At 34.7% G+C, this 22,979-nt stretch overlaps 1 protein-coding gene across 1 annotated transcript in view; it reads right to left on the reverse strand.

The window, feature by feature from the left end:
• LOC108737361 (transmembrane and TPR repeat-containing protein CG4341-like) overlaps positions 1 to 22,979 on the reverse strand; it is a 163,628-nt gene that overhangs the window by 53,874 nt on the left and 86,775 nt on the right. Inside the window, exon 2 of the mRNA XM_018470179.1 lies at positions 17,659 to 18,445. Within this exon, the coding sequence (XP_018325681.1) occupies positions 17,659 to 18,445 (787 nt within the window). The remainder of the gene's footprint in view (positions 1 to 17,658; positions 18,446 to 22,979) is intronic.

Genomic DNA, 22,979 nt, shown 5'->3' on the forward strand with positions numbered 1-22,979 from the left:
ATGACCTTTCCATGAAAGTCGTCATCTTATTTATTTTAAGGTTCTTTACAACATATCGTATTGCTCCAATAATGCTGCAAATATATACTGGTCTGACTTGGAAATAGATAACACTGTTTTGAATGGTACGTTTGTGTCGACACCTTTCTGCTTACTAGATACCAATGATACTTGGCACTTTAATGACACCTTGACTTCAATGATTTAACTGAGCGCTGTGCCGTGCCAGTTGCTAGTAGAGATCTGGAGAAGGACGAAATTACTACGGTGGGGACTCTCTGTCTCTCTCAAAAGATCTCGAATCTTATGCGCATGTGCACAGGCGCACGTCAGTTGTAGTGTTCTAAGGAAGCTTTTCTCATCATACTTGTTAATTCCCCCACAAGAGTTACGCGCTTGCGCACAACGGATCGGGTCCACCGACAGAGATAGAAATATTAATTTGCTCTCATTTACCTCGTGATACTTCCACTTATGGGCGCTAGCAATATAGGAGTATTACATATATGGCTGTATCGTGTTACGTGTATTCTCGTGTTACGTCACGTAGACGGCGCACGCACTCTGGTGACGAATTGAGATTCGATCGGCCATCTATAATTATTAAATATGGGAACTTCCGACTCCTCGTTAACTGCAATCGTATCGTAACGGACCGCAAATAATAGAAATATGACAGGTAGAAAGTGGTGAGAGCCTTGCAACCATCAAATGCCTATTTAAAGTTTATCAATAAATTGTACGTCGTTAGCACGTTTTAAATATTAGTTTCGTGAAAGAAAAATGTTGAATATATAGTTTAATTGACGGACACCTGCTGCGCATCATTTGAGGTTTAATACTGAACTGCGGTAAGTTCGGGTAGGTACGATTACGTCGTTATTTATTACAGTAGTTATACAGACGGGTTTCTATATCTCGCCTGTTTATTTATTACAAATGCAAAAAAATATTAAAATACTATAAGGCATTACTTAAGCCACTGCAACTTTATTTCTCACGAGTAGGTACAGTTCCAATAAGCGCATGCTCATTGACAAACTGATAAGATGGATGTGTAATGTGTTAATATTTTGCTATTTCAATCCACATACCATCACACATTCTGAGCCGTCCCTGATTGAAGATGTTATCCGTAATGGGAGATTTTGGTAGTTCCAGAGCACCATGGAGGGAGCATTCGTGAATCAGCCATCGAACATAAAACGTTTAATAGTTGTTGTAATTGTTAACATCAAAAGTGGGATAAGTTCCCATACCCACAAAAGGAAACAAAAAGAGAGAACTTACGAAATTTATAATAATAGTGACCGTTATTTAAGTTGCTAAAATAAGCTGAAAATATGCCAAAGGGTAAAGTTAGTCGTGCCCCGTCTCGGAGTCATGGTAAAAGCAAGAGAAAATCTTAGCGTCGGACCGACGAGCTTCAAACAGATCCAGGAGTCATAGTCCAAATTGCAGGTCGTCTTCAACACGGAATCGAAATCGTAACTATATTACCTATACTATATCAGATTGCTTTTAAAGACCTCCTTCGATTTGATCGGTGACTGGATTTAACAAGAACAGTATGAAATACTTAACATATTGAAGGTCTAATAAGATCGAAATCACCATCCATGCCTGGTATTTCAATAAATTACTGACCACGAAGTTACACTTGTTCTTACTAATTTTGGTTTGTTTTGTTGCGGATTAGAAAATAATTTTACATCAGTTTTATATACTTGTTTTTTATTTATATTTTACATATTCAAACTCTATATTAAAGCAGACTCGATTTTAGTTCAGTAGAACAAACTTCATGTGCCTCATTAAATAACAGTTGCCTATTCTTTAAAAACAATTTATAAACATAAACGATACATCTCTTTGTAGTCGTTTCAGTTGACTTATTTTGGCATTTAATTAAATAAAGCTAACGATGTTGGCGACGAATAGTTTCCTCTGCGATTGTCAGCTACATCAAAGCACCAATTAAGGAATTCTTCGCCTGTGTAAAATTTCTGATTTCTTTCCTGCTTCAATTAAAAATTCGAATTTTCTCGGCATTAAAGCCTGGAGCTTGTTATTCTTTTCCAGCGAGATTGTTCTAGGTACATTCTTTTTTTATAATTCTTTGCTTGAATTCCGACAGTTTCCTGAAGCTACGTAGAATCTTATTAACGGCGCGGGCTTCCGCGGCAAAAATTTTAGATTTATTATAACTAGTTCAATTTGAATTCGCGGGTTTTTTTAATACCGTCTGACGCTGACATAAATTAGATCAGGGTTCGATATCCTATACCCTCAAATCACACAAACGAGGCACTTCGATAACTTTTGATTTCCGAAAATAAAATATAACAATGTAAACATGAAGCGAACACTGAAAATACATATTTCTTTCAACTCACTCTACTAGATTAAGTTACTTTAATTAGCTATACATGTGCAAAATTATTACTTAGTTGGTGGATGATGCTGTTCCGATTTGGGTCTGAAAGTCGGATGGAGTTGCTTCCTACCGTTTAGGTAGAACGAGTAGCAGGCTTCTTCAGAGATCCTTCCATCTCCGATACTGGAGACTTTTCTTGTGCAAGTTTCATTAATGCCGGTGAGCGGGGCTTGTTCCTGTTCAATCAATCCTGACATGCTGGTTGGCACCGTTTGGGTGTTTCCGTGGATCGGGTTCCCGATCTGGTTGAGTCTTCTCCGGATGTTTTTGAATCTCGATTATCTCTATAACCATCCTGCTATGATAGCCGCTGACCGAAGTTAGCAATTTACAGTTTCCAAAGAATATTTTGACGTCGTCATTGTTCAGTGCGTGTTTGGCTACAGCCTACTTTTGAGACTGCTCTTAGTCTCCTTAGGCTCCTAGCCGGTAGCTTGCTTTGTACTCCATGTGTTTCGTTCCCATCAATCTTAGTGGTTTTTCCGCAGGAAGAGGATATACAGTGGACTCCTGAGACTGAAGGAGGGTGCCTTTTGACTTCTTGGAAGTCATGAATCTTTGTAGAATTGAAGATGGTTTAGGACTCTATCAATTCGGCCCATGACCATTGGTAAAAATAGTAGGTATGATAAAGAAGTAGAGCGCCGTTCGTTGATCTCTGGTGCCTGTAACAAATCTGGAATAAGCCCCGCTCCTTACAACTTGCGCAGGAGAAGTCGTCAGCTCATACCCAGTATCGGAAGTGGAAGGATCTCTGAAGAAGCTTGCTACTCCTGCTAGCGAAATATTAGGAAGCAGCTCCAAGTGACGATGGTCTTTAGACCCAAGGACAGCATCAGTATTACTCAATTAATTGTTTAATTTGGTAAATTGATGCCGGCGGACAGGCTGTTCCAGCTATGAACACATGTTATGCAGTATTGTTGGAATGGGGAATTGATGGTGATTAAGGATAGCTAAAGACGATTCGGAGCAGATACAGACAGCAGGAGAGTAAAAAATTTTCTGTGAAATATTACTGCTTTAGAATTTGCCCATACGAATTGAATAAGCCATATAAATATTTAGACCAAAACAGCTGAGGTAGCTGAGGAGGTGAGGATTCGAATACTAAAGTAAGATCTAACCTCCATAGTGTAAGATAATTGCACCCAATTCAGATTTTTATACCTACATATTTAACCAATGAAATGAACGTCTACTATTAAAGCTCGATGCACACAGACAACATGATGTCGTGATTCCGCATCGGCATTGTGTTCTGTCGGAAATCGGAACTGACTACGACGTGCTGACAAAATACGAGAAGTCGAAATCGCGATCTACATATGTCCAACCGTTTAGATGGAAATACTGACCACTACCGTAAAAGCTCTTTATTCGCCGGGTATACGTTCCATAAATATGCCGCGAATACAGAAACCGTGGATATGGAATGGTAATAATTAGTATGAAATCATAGAAAATACGTTCTAAGGTTCCAAAATAAAACCAATATGTATCAAAATAAAATCAATGTATTGATAAATTAGCAATTAAAATTAATCGTTATAATCAGCTATAGGCAAGAGTTTAAAAAATTTAGTGATTTTTTCTTGTTTCGAATTTTGAAATTAGTCCACTCGGTTACATCTTTTATAAAAGTCGCCTCGGCAGGAGTCAATAGTACTCAGAAGATACTGATACGTTGAAAAATAAAACCGAATCCTTTTCTACTCGGTTATGTTTTTCATAAAAGCCGCTTCGGCACATACCAACTGTACATAGTCAAAAGATGCCGATACATTAAGGGGATTCAGTAGTACACGCGCCGTAGAGTAAAACATGCTTATCGGTTCTAGATATCATGAGTTTAATATTTGGAACAGAGGTTTGAAATTTTGTAGTAAGATAGATAAAGCTTGTCGAATGCCATTCTTTAATTTTTTAATTTCTATTGAAAATACGTGTCCTACAAGATGCATCAAATTTAAGCACTTGTAAAAGCTTTTAATGACCGTATTATTGAAAACCAAAAAGGTACCGAGTTAGTGTGAGCCTTTGTCTTTTACCATACAAAAAATTAGATATTTATCTCGCAGCGTTAAATCACAATGTTTAGAATAGAAACCCATGTTTTTGGAAAAATTCACACTAGACACGAGCGGTCTATTGCGGTCAATCCCTTTAATAAATGACACCGATTGCAACCGCGAATAATGAAATTTTTAACCTCGAATACAGGAACTGGGTTGCAATTTTTTCACCCGCAAATAATAAAAACGCGGATAAGGAAACCGTGAATAAGAAACTTTTACTGTATATGAACTTTTTATTTTGGTAAACAAACGTGCAATTGCTCTGCGATATAGCTAGCGACTAGTGAGACCGCAACTATAAAAGAAATTCATATTTTAGTTTATCACATCAACGAGATCAGTGCAGAATCTCAACGACACCTTGTGTGTTAGGCCTCTAAAGAGAAGTTGTCAAACATAAGGAGGCGTGCGTTACAAATAGCAGCATAAAAATAATTTTGAGTTCTGTTTGGACTTGACTGAAATGGATTCTAAAAAGATCATTACTTATTTAATTTTTTTTAAAAATAATTACATTCACAACTTTCGGTGTTAAATGTTTGTAGCGCGTATTAAATAAATTATGCAAATCAATAGCGGAAAGTCGCGTTACAGAAAAAAAGGTAGGCCAAAAAGTAAAACGCATTTAAAGCATCTTTACTATGATGTACCCAGGTTTGAGGAAACAAATATTTGGCGAACAATTTATTGGAGTTCATCAACAAAAATGAACCCGTTCTGTTGATTTAATAGACCAAACTTATATCCAATTTAAAATGATGCATAGATGTTTAGTCTAAGCTCTTGAAATTCGAACGTGACAAAATCTCAAGTGTTACATAAACTAAGGAAGGTAATGCTAGAAAAATTTACTGAAGAATGTATTAGTTAGTTAAAACTGTGAGACCGTTCGATTAAGTCGTTTTTAAAACTTAAAATAAAATTACTCCAACTCTATCAAGTTGTTTTATTTATCACCTGAAAATAAGAACTCTGCCAATAGGTTATGGGCCCAGGTGATAAACGTGAGTGCGTTTAGTCATTTACAAAAATTGCNTTTTTATTTTGTAGGAATGTATGATTTATTTTTATTATTTTCCTGTATTATTTTGTGGTTAATTAAATTAATTAATATGCGCATTAAAATCATCAATAGCCTTTTTTTGATTTATGTTTTTTCTGTAAGTATTACATGATCGTTCCTACAATCTTCCGTTACATTAGAATATAACTGTAAAATATTTTTCCAGATAACTTATATGCAGCTTGCATTTGCAATTTTCAATTTTACTGGAAATGTAGGTGCAGTTGTTCGATTTGTATTTCACTTAGAATTCCAAGTTGCATAACGTATTCGAGTGGTTTTTTGATATATGCTCTTCAAAAGTTCGTCTGTAACATTTGAAAATCAGTGGAAAGGGACGAGCTGGAAATCGGTGCGGATATGGTCGAGAAACCATAAAGAAATTTACGAGAGCCATTCTGTTTATGCTACTGCACCAATAAGAAACTACGAGGGCTTCAGGTTGCAAGTTTGTTGCAAATGAAGTTACTTAAGAGAGTTCAAGTATGCGACCTTATGTTGGAGAAACGGTCGATGTAGCCAACGACGCTACCAGAGTTGGTCTCCAGAGGGAATTCAAATAGAATTTGAAATTAAATGCTCTTCCTGGAAAAAAAGAACAAGAATTTATCACGAATAATTTCAAATGTCGATCGAAATACCCCTTCAATTACTTAAGAGAGAAGCAACCTAAATTTTGAAAGGGTACAGCTGGGTTTGTATGAGAAATCTGCCCCCGCGGCTTTTTTTGTTCGATTTGGACTTGGGGGATCGATATGGAATTAAATAAAAATAATTCACATTAATTTTTAACCCATTATCTCAAACGATTTTCATGATTTTTGAAAAAAGCTCTTTTTGCAATTTTTTTTAAATAGGGTACCGTAGATAGAGAAGGTTAGAAATGAAAAGGGATTAGGAAGAATAGGAGAACAGAGAACTTTATGGAATTCAATAAACAATAGATGAGATAGGGTGGTAGGACATCTCAGGAATCGAGGGCTAGACGGAGACATATTAGGAACACATACAGGAGTTAAAACGAGTAAACCTAGATTAGATTACTGGTCATAAACAGTTAAGGATGTGGTATATTATAGGTTTAGTCAAATGCAAAGGTTAGTTCAGGATAAGAAAGAGTGAAGGTGCGTATCTAACCAGTCTTAGGACTGACGACCTTATGATGATGATGATGAGTAAAATTGAAAATTAATGAATGTTGATTTTTTTTCAATTCAAGTGATGGAAAACCAGTTTCATTATGAATCTCAAATGGAAAGCCGATTTTTGACAGGAAATGTCTACTATACTCCTTTACACTCAAAAATCTCTGTAGACTAAATTTAAAGACTTAAATCTGGGGTAAAGAGCCAACCGGAAGGATATTTTAGATAATACCGATAGTAAAGGTGAAAACGAAAATAACACATCTTCGCATTTCCTCCCCTAATATTTATATAGCAGAGTAAAGTATATATAAACATGCACATTAGAAGGCATAACATTATTTACAATAAATATAAGAAATAAAACATTTTTTACCCGTTAAATTGCATGAATTAATCTTAGACGATAGAAATGTGTAGAAATAAACAGTCCAGAATTTGAAATAAGGTATTTTAAAATGTCCTTGACCGCGAAATACAAAAGGAGTGATTACTGAATTCATATTGTACAATTTAAAAGCGTTGACTCGACTATTAACCATGTAAACCATGACGCTCGACAGCCAATTGTTAGTAAAAAGTAGAAATCAATGAGCATCAGGCGATGTTTTATCACTATAAGAGACGTAGTTCATGACAACATAAAAATTTTCCAAAGGAAAAAAATTCTGAAAAGGCGTAGAAATAAGGACAAGATTAGTTCTTACCAGAAATATATCAAAAACCAAATATAGAACGTTACCTACTCCTTAAAACAGTTTAACACCGAAACTTTGCCTAGTTTTTCAATATACTTGTTAAGTAATCCACTGATTTATTTACTGTGAGAATAACTTGTAGAACACTCACTACTCACAATCATTTTTTACTTGAGAATAACTATTTTACGACTGGTGAACAATGCTGCTCATTCAACAACCACCACGTCGCTTAAATGCTTATTAATTATTTATTATCACGTTCAAGTAGAACGTACATATTACGGCAAAAAGGTTTTCTAATCTATAATTTACGTTAAGAAAATTATTATTCAAAAAGTTGAAAAATACGGAAAGCACCCTATACTTTCCTTGTACGCATCGTTAGATGATACAATCATTTCGTTTTCTAGAGTTCAAAGCAGAATTATTACGAACATCAAGCCAATTATTATGTACATCGGCAGCGTAATAGTCAGTAAACACTAGTAACGAGTTGAAAATCGAAGATGGAGATTCTATTCTATGCAAGTATCAAAAGCGGCATCATCTTTTCATTTTATTATTTTATTCATCATCATCATAATTCATCATAATGTAGTCAGTCCTAAGACTGTTTGGACACGCATCTCCAGTCCTTCCTACACTAGAACAATGCTGTAAGAAAAATTACTATAACGTTGTTGAGGTCGTTTTGTAGAAAATGCGACTCAAGTTTGTAGTAAGGTTAACTAACGGTAAACTTAAATTTGACTATAAAATTGTAGTGGTAAATTGTAAGAGAAATATCAACAGGGGCTCAGACAAATTTCTTACAATTTGAATGAAATATTTACGACAACAACTTTGTGAATTTCATTATAAATTGTAGAAAGGTTAAACAAATTTTGTAGAAAATATAAGGAAAAAATTAGCAATTTTTATTAAATATTTATTGCGTTTCAGTTTTTTGTTCTGACTTAGTGGAAACATATCTAGAACCGTAGTAGGGTGTGATCATTTATGTAATATTTGCTAATATTGTGCAATAAGTTTCTTCGCTTGTATAGTGTTACTACGCGTTAGTGTTAGTTAAGTGGCTTCTACTGATGTGTTCGTTCTTGTTAAGTACGGTAAGTTTATTAATTGCAGTAAAATTAATAATTGAACCTTTCAATTGCACCTAGCGAGGCGAGACATTTGACAAAGGAAAAATTACAAAAAAAGTTATCAATTTTACAGGATAATAGAAACATACCCCTCTTTTTAACGTTCATCTGAAATCAATTTTTTTTAACAGCCTATTGTTCATTATGATGGATGCTTTTACAAGAGGAAAATTGTCTGAGTGGGGTTTTCAAGATTTAGCTGATGAATGAATTCGATAGAAGTCATTTACTTGAAATAGAATGGGTAGAAGTATTTATAATTTATTTTCAGAAAAGGACATCTACTTTGTAAGCTTTCAAGTTTTTGTTCCTTGTTATAAGTTAAGTTATTATATTTTATGCTTTTTTAAATACATGATTTAAATAACTGATTGTTTTATTTGTACTTTTCTACATATTCATTATAGTTTCTGGTGAGATTAAATTAAAAATAAAATCAGTAATTGTAGTGATTAATACATCATTACAACCCAAAGGTAGACTACACAATTCTAGAAATACCCACTTCTAATATATTTTCAAATGTACTGCAATGCAATGGTAAAGTCAACTACTTCTTGTAAAGATGCGTAACACTGTATTGTATAATTCATTCTTAATTGTTGTAGAGAAATATTCTACAATTTTGTATAATTTCTTTCTAATTATTGTATTGAAATATCCTACAATGAAAAGTAATTTTTAAGAGAAACTTGTAGCACATATTCTTTAACGTTGTGTATTTTTTTTTCTAATTATTGTATTGAAATATCCTACAATGAAAAGTAATTTTTAAGAGAAACTTGTAGCACATATTCTTTAACGTTGTGGTAGTGAGGCAAACAGTTTGTAGACAACAGAGTAATTACAATATTATATTAATTTTCACTACAACTTGTTTCTGTCCCTATATTCGCTACTATTTGTAATGAAAAGTTCTACAATTTTCTCTGAGTCTATCTTGAGCTAATCCTCGCATTTCCCTAAACCTAGAATAACCCACATCCCTAACTATTTGCGAACAGTAATCTAATCTAGGTCTACCTCTACCCCTCCTTACTCCCATTTCTGCCTCTAATTTGTTTCTGACTAGACCTTCATGCCTGAAAAGGCGTCTTACCAACCTATCTCGTCTATTTCGCATTGATTTCCATAGAGACCTCTGTTCTCCTATTCTTTCCAATACCTCTTCATTTCTAACCTTCTCTATTCACGGTATTCTCATCATTCGCCTGTAACACCATATTTCGAACGCTTCTAAACTTTTCTTTTCCGCCGCGTCCACTGTCCATATTTGGCACCCGTACAGCGTCGTGCTCTAAACATATACCTTTAACAACCTTTTTTAAATTTCTAAATTAACCGTTCGCGAGCATAAAACTGACCTATTTTTATTGAAGGCGACTCGACCCTGCGCTATCCAATACTTTATATCCCTACTACTCCTTCCGTCCTGACTTATCTGGCTTCCTAGATAGCTAAAATCCGTCACTTCTTCTAATTTTTCGTCTCCTATCTTTATATTTCATCTTTCCTTACTTTTTCTTCTCTTATTCATACTAAATAAAGAAAATAAATCAAAAAGCTGTTGTTTAAGGAAGATTTCAGTATTGATTCCAATAAAAATTCATACGATTTATTTATTCTGTTAGTAATGAAAATCAAAAATAAGTTACTAAAAATAGGTCTACCAGTGGTAAAAAGTAATTATTATCATCAATAAAAAGAAAACAAACCCTTCGGAAAGAAGCTATGTGTATCAGTTATCAATTATATAGAACAATCTGGCAGACTCATTGCAATAAGGATAAAAGCACATATTGTAGTATTTATAAAAACAATTTACAAACAGGTATTCTAATGTTGAAAAAAGCAAAAAATTTAGGACAGACTTCCTTTTCACACATTCCTTTACACTGTAATATATATATAATACCCTTGCTGTTGAACATTTGCTTCGATATTGGGTACTGCCCGAAACAATTTCCAGGCAGTTTAAAATAAACCTCTTGAACACTTTTCATTGTGCGTTTTAATGAAGTTAAAATAATAATTCATAGGAATTGCACCTTTAATAACTGGACGGATTAATATTTGGATAGTACCTATTGCAAATGTCAAAAGTCAAACTTCTTCAAGTGTGTTTTAATCTATTGCTATAAAATGTTTCCCCATTTATTATTTTCTGATTTGTTAAGTGTAAGGGTTCCATTAATCTGCAACAACCATACATAATTGAGTATCTATCTACTTCCATGTACATGGCTGCATTATTATGTGTCGTATTTACTTGAGAACTAAAAAAGTCGTTGATTATGCAGTAACCACTTAAATCCCTCGTTAAGCCTCATGGAATACTTTCCATTAAATCCCTACAATAAACGCTGCGCCAGCGAATCGTAAATCTGTTCTTCAGCGAACTATTTATTGACAATTCCTGTGAACGTTCTTTTTTCGTCGGTCGCCGACAGCAATCGACTCAACTCGCCTTCGATACTGTGAGTCTGAAGCCTTCTCTCTTTCCTGCCTCGAAGGAAGATGTATCTAACAGACGAAATAAACCAAGGAAAAGCAATTTGAACGGGGTCTGGAACTGAGTTCCAAATTGATCTTTACAAGCTGCTGCCCGTAGTCGTGCGGAAAACGGCAGCCGATGGAAAAATGACCTCCCGCGGGCAGGAACTTGGGAGAAGTGAAACGAGAGGGTACCGCTATGTATAGCTCCAAGCAGCAAGCGTAAATTTTATTCATTATTACGTAACACATTTAATTATTTCATTCGTTATTCAGAGGGTTCCTTTACTAATTAATAAATTTAATAATATGGGTGACGGTAACAGAATTCTTGGACTGATGCTGTCCTACGACGGGTCCAAACGGCGTAGGCGGTTGGAGCTGCTTTCTAACGTTTCGTTAGCACTTGTGGCAAACTCGTTCAAAAATCCTCCAATCTGGATGTGGATTACAGTTTAAATGTGAACTTCAATAGTTTGATCTTATTAATTGAACTATTTGTTTTTAAACCCAAAATTATAATTATACGGAACCGTGGAATCTCGACTGCTCAGTGTTTTTTTTATTATCTGACTATAATCAATCTCATAATGAAGGTAATATAAATAGAGCCGATAGTGTCATTACAGCAGTATTAGCATCTAGGAAGGAAGACTTAGAGATAGCTTTCTATAAAATGGAAGCGGTACTGACAAAACAGTATTGTATAAAAATAAATAAAAGTAAAACCAAAATACTGGTATGCAGGGGAGGAAAAGTAGGGAAAGAGCGAATATAAAGATATGATATAAAAATTAGAATAAGTGGCTGATTTTAGATATCTAGGAAGTCAGACAAGTCAGGACGGAAGGAGTAGTAGGGATATAAAGAAGTCACGTCTATGCTCTCGAACGGTTAATTTAAAAATTCGAAGAAGGTTTTTAAAGGTGTATGTTTGGAGCACGGCGTTGTACGGGTGCGAAACATGGACAGTGGGCAAGGCGGTAAAGAAAAGGTTAGAAGCGTTCGAAATGTGGTGTTATAGGCGAATGATGAGGATAACGTGGGTAGAAATGAAGAGGTATTAGAAAGAATAGGAGAACAGAGGACTCTCTGGAAGTCAATAAGAAATAGGCGAGATAGGCTGGTAGGACACCTTCTCAGACATGAAGGTCTAGTCAGAGATAAATTAGAGGCAGAAACAGAAGTTAGGAGGGGTAAAGGTAGACCTAGATTAGATTACTGTTCGCGAATAGTTAAGTATGTGGGTTGTTCTGGTTTTAGGGAAGTGCCAAGTTTAGCTCAGGGTAGGAAAGAGTGGAGATACGTGTCCAACCAGTCTTAGGACTGACGACCTTATGATGATGAGTGTCATTATGAACATACATAACATCAAAACGCATAAGCTTTCCGTTGATTGTATTCAGTGTTACAATTGAATTATATATTTTGAAATATTCGGATTTTGTGGTAGAAATTGTACAGACGGAACCTAAGCAAAAGAAGTTAACCATTATATTCTACTCAGATATATTGGTGGTCAACGAAAAATATGTTTACGACATACTTATATACCACTATGAAAGCGTTTCACACGAATTCCTGATCACCGGACATAGTCAAAACGAAAGCGATATGCACATTCGTTAATTGAGTAGTAAATCAAAAGAAAAAGATCTAGCCCAGTGTCTATTGCTGAAAAGTACCTAAACCTAATTGGAAGTGCCAAAAAATATGGTCAGACATACAAGGTTAATAAAGTCTGGCATGAAGACATCTATCACGAATTAGCTTCTAATATTATTGGATTGAATGTCATACCCAAAACAATGAAACAAATTTTTAAAGAACTAAATACAAACAGACCCTGAAAAGGTTAAGCCATCCTATATACAAAGTCGATTTTAGGGACTGTGACAAATGTTAGATAGGACAAAATATCTGCTAAATCGCTTCAACCAATATCTAAATGATAGCCGCTCAGAATCCAGTAACAGTGCACTTGCATCACATTTGCAAACTACAGATCACACTACAACCTTCGAGAACGTATTGCTTCTCTAAACTTGCCACACAATCCGAAAGTGTCTCTTTCTGGGAATAGCCCATATATACAGAACTAATGAACACATCTGACCATGAAAACTTGAGCACCATTAATGTTATTTGCTATCTATCTATATAATAAGTTATCTACCACTTTATGGTTCTCTTCGTTGTTTTTCCACCCGAGGTCGCTCCATGGATCTTTGTTCTTCCTCTAGGACTATGACCATAACCTAAAATTTACTCGTTACCATCATTTATGGTTAACCTTCTCATTGATCTGTCAATGATTACTTGCCGCTTTTCCATTTAACGTAATTTTGTCATGATGTTTTAAGTGTATTTTACATGTATATATAATTTAATTCCATAAGTTTGCAGTTACATAACTTATACCTATAAAAATTTAATTTACAACATGTAAGTAAAATTAACAAAATTGTAATTTTCAGCTTCTCATTTATATTTTCTTCTTGAGAATTAATAAATCTAACAACATCAGCCCATCGTTTTGTTCACAAGAATTTAACTGCCGACACTCGCAATTTAATTATCTTTGATAGAGAATAGACGATATTAACACCCGAGAAAAAATTAGACGGGATCGATGGTATATGCACAGCTGTTAATGCCTTAGGATCCTATACAAGTCTTCCTTCGGCAAATATTTTCAATCTATGCTTTATAAATGGGTTCTGCACTGAACATTCTAAAAAAGCTGATGTTGTTCCACTACACACGTTTAAACCAAAAAAACTGCTAAATAATTCTAGGTACATTTCATTAGTACCAAATTTAGTTAAAATATATGAAAATCTTGTTTACTCCTTGAATCATACAAAATTCTATGACGTGCACAGTTTTGCTTTCAAACTGGGCTTAGCACTAAGGATGTATTAATTTGTATAACTAACGTAATCTATGAAAACATCATTATAGGTAATAGGATTACCACTTTAAATATTGATCTAAAAGAAGCGTTTGATAATTATCGATCAACATGACATACTGTTAAGCAAGAAGAAAAATATGGAGTACGAAGCATTCCCTTTTTTCGTTCCTAATTAGTACCTAACCACAATGATGGTAAAAATATCTTTATAATATGCGGTTAAAGTGACCACACGTCCCAATTTTTGGTGGATAGTCCCGCGTCCCATCGATTTTTAAAAATGTCCCGCTTTTACGTATTAATTATTAGGTATTATGATGAATATAAAGAAATAAAAAATACATAAAAAAACACATAAAATGCATCCAGAGTAAACTAAATTAGGCAATGTACTGAGTTTTAAATTTACTCGGTGGTGTTCGATCATTGTCGTTACGTCTTAACTTAATTCAGATAAGTGCAGTCAGTGCGGTTTGTTATCAATGTATACATACAATAAAATATATATAACTAATGAAAATTTGGTCACTTTAGGTTAGAGGTACATTCGTATTTACAGTATAACTAAACATCAACTAGCCTAATCATATAATAATATTATAATATATTACAATCCGACTGAATACCTAGTTAGTCACTTTGAAGCCATCTTTAAATTCAAATTCGCCTAGGCGGAATTAGAAGAAAATTATTTCTAACAATTGCTACATATGCCCTGTTAAAAATTTTGTTGCATTCCAACTGATTTATTTGCTTGCAGTATTTCGATTTTAAAGATGTACTTCATTAAAGCCAAATCACAATAATTGGACAAAATTTGTTCCGTTGGGTTGGTGATAAAGTGTTTCATGGATTCGAAGTGAATGAAGTTATCCGAGTGAACATTAAATTTTCATAATATTAGTTCTGAAAGTTAAATTTGTACCTAGTCCCAGCACGCAAAGCTCAAATCGCATTTTATTAAGGAAACTTCAAATCTCTCGTCGTAAATGAAAGCTTTTCAAAACTACAATTTTAATGAAAAGAAAAATTAAAAGCGAGAGAAAGGGTTTGTAGTATAAAAAGATAGGAATATTTTATTCCGCCAATTATTTAAACTGGAAAGTGCAAAAGACTGCAATAACACTCGAAATACGCTGATGTTCAGTAACAAATTAGATATTTCAAAACGTGGATGGGTCATGGCAGCTTTTAATTAAACGCTAATTTCACATTGCAGTGTTTCTTTTTCGCCAGTTGGTTTATATAAATCACAGAAAAAGCCCTTTCAGTAGCAGAGTCATTCTTCCATGCTTATTAAACCACTTTCTGCGATTTCTCATTTATGTGCAAATTGCGATTCTCTGGAAGCTTATGCAGAAACGGAAAACATAGACGTTCTAGATTTGAGAAGACTTAATAACATATTGTTACGGCCAGACGGCCTGGATTACTTATTACCGGAAAACAGAGATGTCACCATTCTAATTAACGTATATAACCTAACCTAACTACAAATTTTCGTGCACATAGCGAAGTAACAAATTTAATTAAAAGAGTAATATCAAGCCCTTTTACACTAGAAATGTTAGCTGATATTTTAAAAACCATCTTGTTTGTATTTTAACTGAAAGTTTCCAATCAGCAGAAAGTCTTGCTTCGGAACACATCCCTGTACCCTTTAATCATGTAGACCTCAAAAAACTTTTCAAATTTTTTTTGAGTTTTCTGCAAACGAAGACATACTGATCGTTTCAGTTAGAGATATGCCCCTCCCTTTATTAGGATGCACCGTAGCATAATTCCAACTGCAATTATATTTGTCTGCGGAGCTAATTTCTCCACCGATCATCTAGCGAGAACTAGACAAAAGCGTACAGTACCATTTGCAAAATTATTTAAACTGCCTCGTTAAAATTTAAGAATATGTTTTATTTAAAAGCATATTTAGCCAAAAATAATAACAAGTGAATTAACTTAACGTTATACACACCTATAAAACTTTTGCTTTGTTTTCTATTGTTAATTTATACACATTTTTGTTTTAAGAAATTTCTAAACGTTTCCGTCTAGTACTGTACAGTTCTAGCCGATCTCCCAAGACCGCCCATCGAGAACTCTGTTTATGATTTCTGTCTTGCTCACGCCCGTGTATTTTTTCTATCTTCGCGCAGATTTCTTCAAGGTCACAATTCTAACAAATTGAAATGGACTGTATATACCTTTGATATCATACTACTCACGAATACGTACATGTAACACTAGTAAAACAGTTGTCAGCTGGGGCCCCAATTGTCTCGTGCATACGTTTTACGAAACATGAACGGTGGGCGCGCCGGAAAAGAAAAGGTTAGAAAAGTTCGAAATTTAATGTTACCTGCGAATTATGAGGATACGGTGGATAAAGAAGGTTGGAAAGAATAGAAGAACGGAGGACTCTATGAAAGTTAATAAATAATTGGAGAGATAGGTTCTCAGGCATGAAGGTCTAGTCATAGACATATTAGAGGAAGAAACAGGAGTTAAGAAGAGTAGACGTAGACCTAGATTAGATTACTGTTCGCAAATAGTTAAGGATGTGGGTTGTTCTAGTTTAAGGGAAATGCGAAGATTAACTCAGGATAGGAAGGAGTGGAGGTGCGTGTCCAATCAATCTTAGGCTGTCGACTTTATGATGATGATGATGATGATGTTTTAAGAATAAATTTGCTTTAGTTACTCAAGCGTGAACTGCGTAGCCTGTCGTTCAGTACTCTTCTTTAATAAACGTAGAATCTCAAAATCCTCAATTTGATACAATATACTTATGGTACATCTACATGCTACCTACGCAAGCACCGCATACTTCTGCATTGCTATTAATTATAATCTTGGTTTCAGGAATCTCATCAGACTAGTAACTGTGCTAATTTTAGCATCCCAGGTGTGTATTCAAGAGATGCATACAATGCAAAAGCAAAAGAGGAATTATTAATAATATTAAAAAACAAATAATATTAACAAATCGAACCGAATAAATAATTAGAATAAGGAATATGGTCTGCCTGGACTATTTTCAAATTTCGACGAAGGTTATTTGGATATTACTTCAAACCACTCTGTAGAAGCTTTTTTAGTTTGGTCAGTAATTTGTAAGGACTGACTATATTGCCCTAATGAGATCAAACAAGATCGAAATGGCTACCAAAAATTTAAACGATCGCATTCATTTCTAATAATTTCGCATGTGGTTAAAATTCAACCAATTATAAGAACTTTCAAATCAAATAATATACATTTCGCGCTTATATAACTAAATTAAACTTATCTTTTAACATAAACATAAAATTGTTACAGGTAATTCTTACGTATTGGGATATATTTAGATCTGCCCTGCCCAGCATCGGGAATCAGTGGCTCCTCGAACTATAAAGATAAGTGAAGGCTTTTCACCGAAATGTCACAAAAATCTACAAAAGGTGAACCCAAAATCCCCGAAGTTGCGACATGAATGACAAAGAAATAAAGAAGACGAGAATAGTCTTCGGCGCAAAATTAATCCTAAAAAACGCTAGGCATGTTTTTACAATACGAAGACTTTTTTCAGTTATTCACTACTTTATCAAAAGTAATTCCACAAACAGATTTAAAAGGAAACATTGTACCATACTGTTCGTTTCATATGAAGTTTACTAAGGACTAAAATAAGAGTATTACATACCTTGGTAAAACTGCGAGTCCTAAGAAAGTCATAGAAAAGACATATCCCAGTTACTGTAATGCCTGTTTCTTTGCTCAACATGGAAGCCAACGCGAGAACTATAGTTAAACTGAGGCATGTCCATTTTTTCAAATTCTCTGTCCACGAAAACTCATATACACCGTCAGATAAAGCATATCCTTTTAAAGTAAATTTTGTAGAAACCATATCTCTTGGCACTTCGAGTTCGGTAAATCTCCTCGGCCAATTACAATTTGTCACTTTCTTCTGTAAGTCAACTACAAACTTGTGATACTTTGAAGCTTTATCATCTTCCTGTACATTTCTGTAGCAGAAATTATTTACCGTGGATAATTTTCTGTAATGGTTATGATCTCTGTATTTACAATGGGCTATGTAACACAAGAACGACATGAAGTAGAAATTACAAGCAGTTAAATCAGCTCTTCCAACGACTCCAGCAACTGCTTCAGTATGAACAGGATGAGCAGCAAAAATTAATCCGGTAACAGCAGATCCAATATATGAATAACTCGTGGGTAATACTGAACGAGCCACCCGTACCAAGAGCGCGGTAGCTAAGCAGTGCAGAATAACGTTGACTACGTGATAACCCCATGGCTGAAAGCCACCCAACAAGTAGTTTATGCGGAAGGTTAACACACAAAGAGGTCTGTATGAGCCATGAGATCCACTATCACTCAGAGGCGTTCCCCAAAAGTCGTTTTCTAATAGCTGATTCCATGGGGAAGATGGAAGAAGGTCTGGGTTTGTCAGAATTGCACGCCTGAAACAAATAATATAAGAAGTAATTAATTTTGCAATGTAGTCAAAATATTATGGTTATAAAACATTTACTACTCCAAAAAATTACTAAACACAAAGTGAAAATTAATTATTTGAACCGGCAGGTACTTTATGATTAAGGATTGCATTAGAAAACAGAGAAAACAATTTAATTTTTGTTTGCTAGGGTCATTAGAGAATGCATGCGCCATTGTTTTATCTTCTTACAATATTATGAACCAAATAGAAAAACACAGTAGCATACACTGCTATACATAACTAGATTGATTTTTCAAAGACTGATTTCTCGGAATTTTTATGCGATTGTATAATTTTTAACGTTTCAATTATTTTAAATTTTGTAAACGTGTTATTTGCACACTATTTATCTGAATGTAGAACAATATTTTTTAACAATAAGACATTTAGAAGAATTTTTGTAGGGTTATTTTCAATGCATTAAAGTGATTATTTTTTTCCTAATTAATTTTGGACTGTACTAAGCAAACTTCAAAACTATAGTAACTGTTCTACGATTGCGATGACACAGCACCGTATTTTTCATCAAGAGAACTACCTACTGACTGTCATCTCCGACCTATGAAGAATACAAGCAAATAGGCAATTTTTTGCAGTTAAACTTCTTTACCAACGGTAGAGTAAGTTCGTTTTATGCCAGTTGCTATGTAACGAAATCATGCAACACATTTCCCTCGCTGTCTGTCCCTATGTATGCTTAGATTTTTAAAACTACGCAACGGATTTAAATGCGGTTTTTTTTTAAATAGATAGAGTAATTCAAGAGGAAGGTTTATATGTATAATACATGCACAATATAGTAGAGAAACACTGATAATTTTAGAGGTTTGTAATGTGATGTCGTAAATAAACGCACTTTTTTGCGCAAACGCTGGCTGAACCCTACGAGATAGATCAAAATAATATACTACAGTATTGTACACCTTAAAAAGGTCTACAAAAAAGTTCGGGATGGTATATGTCTATCTTTGAGGGATAACCCACAATAACCATTTTTTATCCTTTACTTTTTACGAGAAATAATGGTTTATTTACGAAGCGATTTTAAGCAATACAGCATTAATTCTTATCCAATTAAGTACTTTTAAATACATTGTGCATTAAATATAGATCAATATGGCCCTTTGCAGCATGTAATTTAAATGAATATTTTCGAAGATACCTATTACAGACTTAAATTGTAGGGACATAGCGGTTGCGGAGGTACCGGCCGGTTTGTACTGTCTAATGACAAACAAGCTATGATTGTGGTATATAAAGACATTCTATAGTATATTTACTATCAGCATTGCACCCCTGCGAAATATAGTGTACAAAGAACACCATTAAACCAATTCCTTAACCCCTATCCCGGTATATTTGTGTGTTTGAAGAAGTTCCACTTCAGTAGTTCAGTTGTATAATTACACGTTGTATTTTTTAATCAAACGCTGATTACTATGTTGTCCTATAATGGTGTTTATTAATTTATTTATTTATTAANATCTCCTTTCTATGTTAACGATATTCTGTATTGGGATCCGTCAAATGGGAGGACCCTAAAAACATGGCGCCGATTAGGGAAAATTTATCGTAGTTCCTATAATGTACCATGCAATATAAAAGTTATAAAACTTAAAAAGATCAATCAAAAAGTCCGGGACGACGTACAACCTTGTATGATAAGGTTAATTCACAAATTGACAAAATATGGCTCGTATAGTCAGAAACTTAATTCCATGCGGCGAAGTCGCAGGCTCATCTAGTTCACTATAAACTTGATGTAAATATCGCCGACTCGTTTCAGAAATTAATACTAATATACGCAATTTATATACTTTAACCCATTCACCACTTTCACCACCTTGGCGCCGAACACATTAAATAGCTAAAACCTCAACGCCAACGAACTCTACAGGGTGTTCCTGAAATAAGTAGCAAGCTTCCAGGAGGTGATGGGGCACTATAAAACAGAAAAATTAAGTAAATGTTTAGTTATCCAATAGTCCGGCCCTGCTACGATCACTTAAAGAAATAAGACATTGCAGCGCAACATCCGAGTTGTTGTAGTTATTTAATTAAAGGTTATCGCAATGGGCATCTATAGATTATGTGTAGTAGCGTAGTAGTAAACTGTTTTTTTACTTAATTACTTAATTAGTCGTTCTACAACCGTCACTACATTTTTCACCAATGTACAGGTCGGACGAAGGAAACTGGCGAGCGGTCGAGCAGATACTTGCCATTTATGGCGTATTTGGGTAAATCACTCGATTCACAAATAAGCTTTCAGGAGGAGTAAACTATTGTATTAATACAGTTAGGATAGTAGTGTACTAGGAAATAATATAGAAACAACTTATGAGAAAAGAGAAGGTAAACCCAATGCTTTTGTTTCACTATCACCGACATCAACAATTAGTTCTTCTGTTTGTATGACTATTACTTGCACATTATCTAACATAACATTTATTTAAATCACGTTAAACTAAATTATTGCGCCTATTTCTTTTTCTTTTATAAATTTTAAATATCTACAACAAGAAAATCAACCGAATAAGTTAATTTTTCTAATTTATTAATTTTGTAATCTGATCCCTACTTTTAAGAATGTAATCTACGTCCCTGATAAGGATACCAAAGAAAGAGAGCTATAATTGCTATACCTGAAACTGCCTAATTTTGCCACCGCGCATCTACGTCATTTCGACCAGCTTCCTCCGTCCAACCTGTAGTGGCTTAATCGTTATCGCAATTTCTCTATACGTTACCAATTCACGCCCAGGACCGGCTTCGGATTATAACTTCATCTTATTTTTTGTCCTTTAACCACTATTGCATCTAGTTGACACCCTCAAAATCTAGCTACTTATTTCAGAAACATCCTGTATAGTCCTGTAGGCAATTTGACTACTGAAATATACTTCGGACGTTGAAGTGTCGTATTTTAGTGTTTGGGCTATTTGATGCGTTTTAATACAACCTCAATAACTTCCAATCCTCTATAATTTATCCTTTATTTTTCTTGTTTTCGTGATATACTATTTCGATCAATGCATGTTTATTAGCTTTTATCGGATTTTATGTATTCGCTGCATGTATTATGACAAACACTTGCAACAAATAATTGAGCAGAGAACGTATTGAAACGGCTCTGTATGATATGACAGAATAATAGAATCGAGGTGACCTATGTTCAAAGTTTCTCACATCGATTCTGCAATGAAATTCAGTTCGTAAATGTGGAAAATCTCTTCTAATTCGTCTGTTGGAAATTGGCCATTCGGAAACTGTTCCAAAAGATATTTGCTCTGAGCTGGTTATTGAAACACCAATATGAGAAAAGTTATCGGCAGCGACTTTTATGACATGTTTGTGATTTAGAAACTTCTTTCGTAAACGATTTAAACTTTACTATTTTACTTTCCGGTTCGTTCTAGATTTTCTAAGCTCCTTTTAATCCATTATTTCACTTAGTTTTTATGTTTTCTTTCCGTAGGATTATATTTTTAACGCGGTTATCCACATACTTCAACAGACTTTTAAGCGTTGGTAAAATAAAAACCCTTCAAGTAAGGGACGGGAACCTTTTATTCTAAATGAGCAGAATGACAAATTAGTCGACCACAGGCGAGTACTACTCTGTAATAGTATCTCAAAAGAAAAATTCACGTTAAGAAGAAGGAAGAAGTATATAAAGATAACTTAATTGCAATACCGAGCGGCATGGCCTAGAGGTTTAGACCATTGCTTAGCATTCGGGAGGACGTCGGTTCGATTCCGGGTCCGTCTGCCTTGGTCCAAGTTTTTCTGTGGTTTCCTTGGATCACTTAGGCAAATGCTGAGGCAGTAATATTCCACAGATAATCTTTCACTCTCTTCTGTCTTCATTTCGTCCGTCTCAACTTTCTCACCCGAACCACCACCCACACACTCCCACGATTCCTAAAAGCAGGCTGAAGAGGGACTTCCGCCCTACCTTCCGGCGTAGTCCGGAGGGACTGCCCGTCCACCAGCATTACTGGCTGGTGGGAATGAAACACCAAATTAAAAAAAAAAATTGCAATACAATGGTCTATATCTTAACATTCACAGAATTGTCTTGTTAAGTTAACATTCATCGATTCAGAAAGAAATTCTTTGGAACAAAAAGATTGTTGATTGTGAATATACGCTGTTAAGTTTTATCATTCACAAAGATCTAAAAATCAGAATCAACCATATTAAAGTATACAATATGCTATAGGAATATCAACCGTAGGTGCTTAGGGAAGTAAGCTAATTAGTTATTTTTATTATAATTATTTTCATGTACTTACATATCGTCAATTCAGCTAAGCAAGTTGATACCTTAATAATAAAGCCTTGCCTAACGCAGAAAATCCTTTATTAGCAGCAAAGCCCCACTAGATGGCAATACTTGGATATTATATAAAGTCGCTCTTTAGAAGCCTCATCTGTTTGGTCAGTGGTTTGTTGCGACAGCCATGTCAACAATAATTCATTATTCGTTTTAA

This window comes from Agrilus planipennis, unplaced genomic scaffold, assembly GCF_000699045.2.
Source record: "Agrilus planipennis isolate EAB-ADULT unplaced genomic scaffold, Apla_2.0 scaffold57, whole genome shotgun sequence".
NCBI classification, from domain to species: domain Eukaryota; kingdom Metazoa; phylum Arthropoda; class Insecta; order Coleoptera; family Buprestidae; genus Agrilus; species Agrilus planipennis.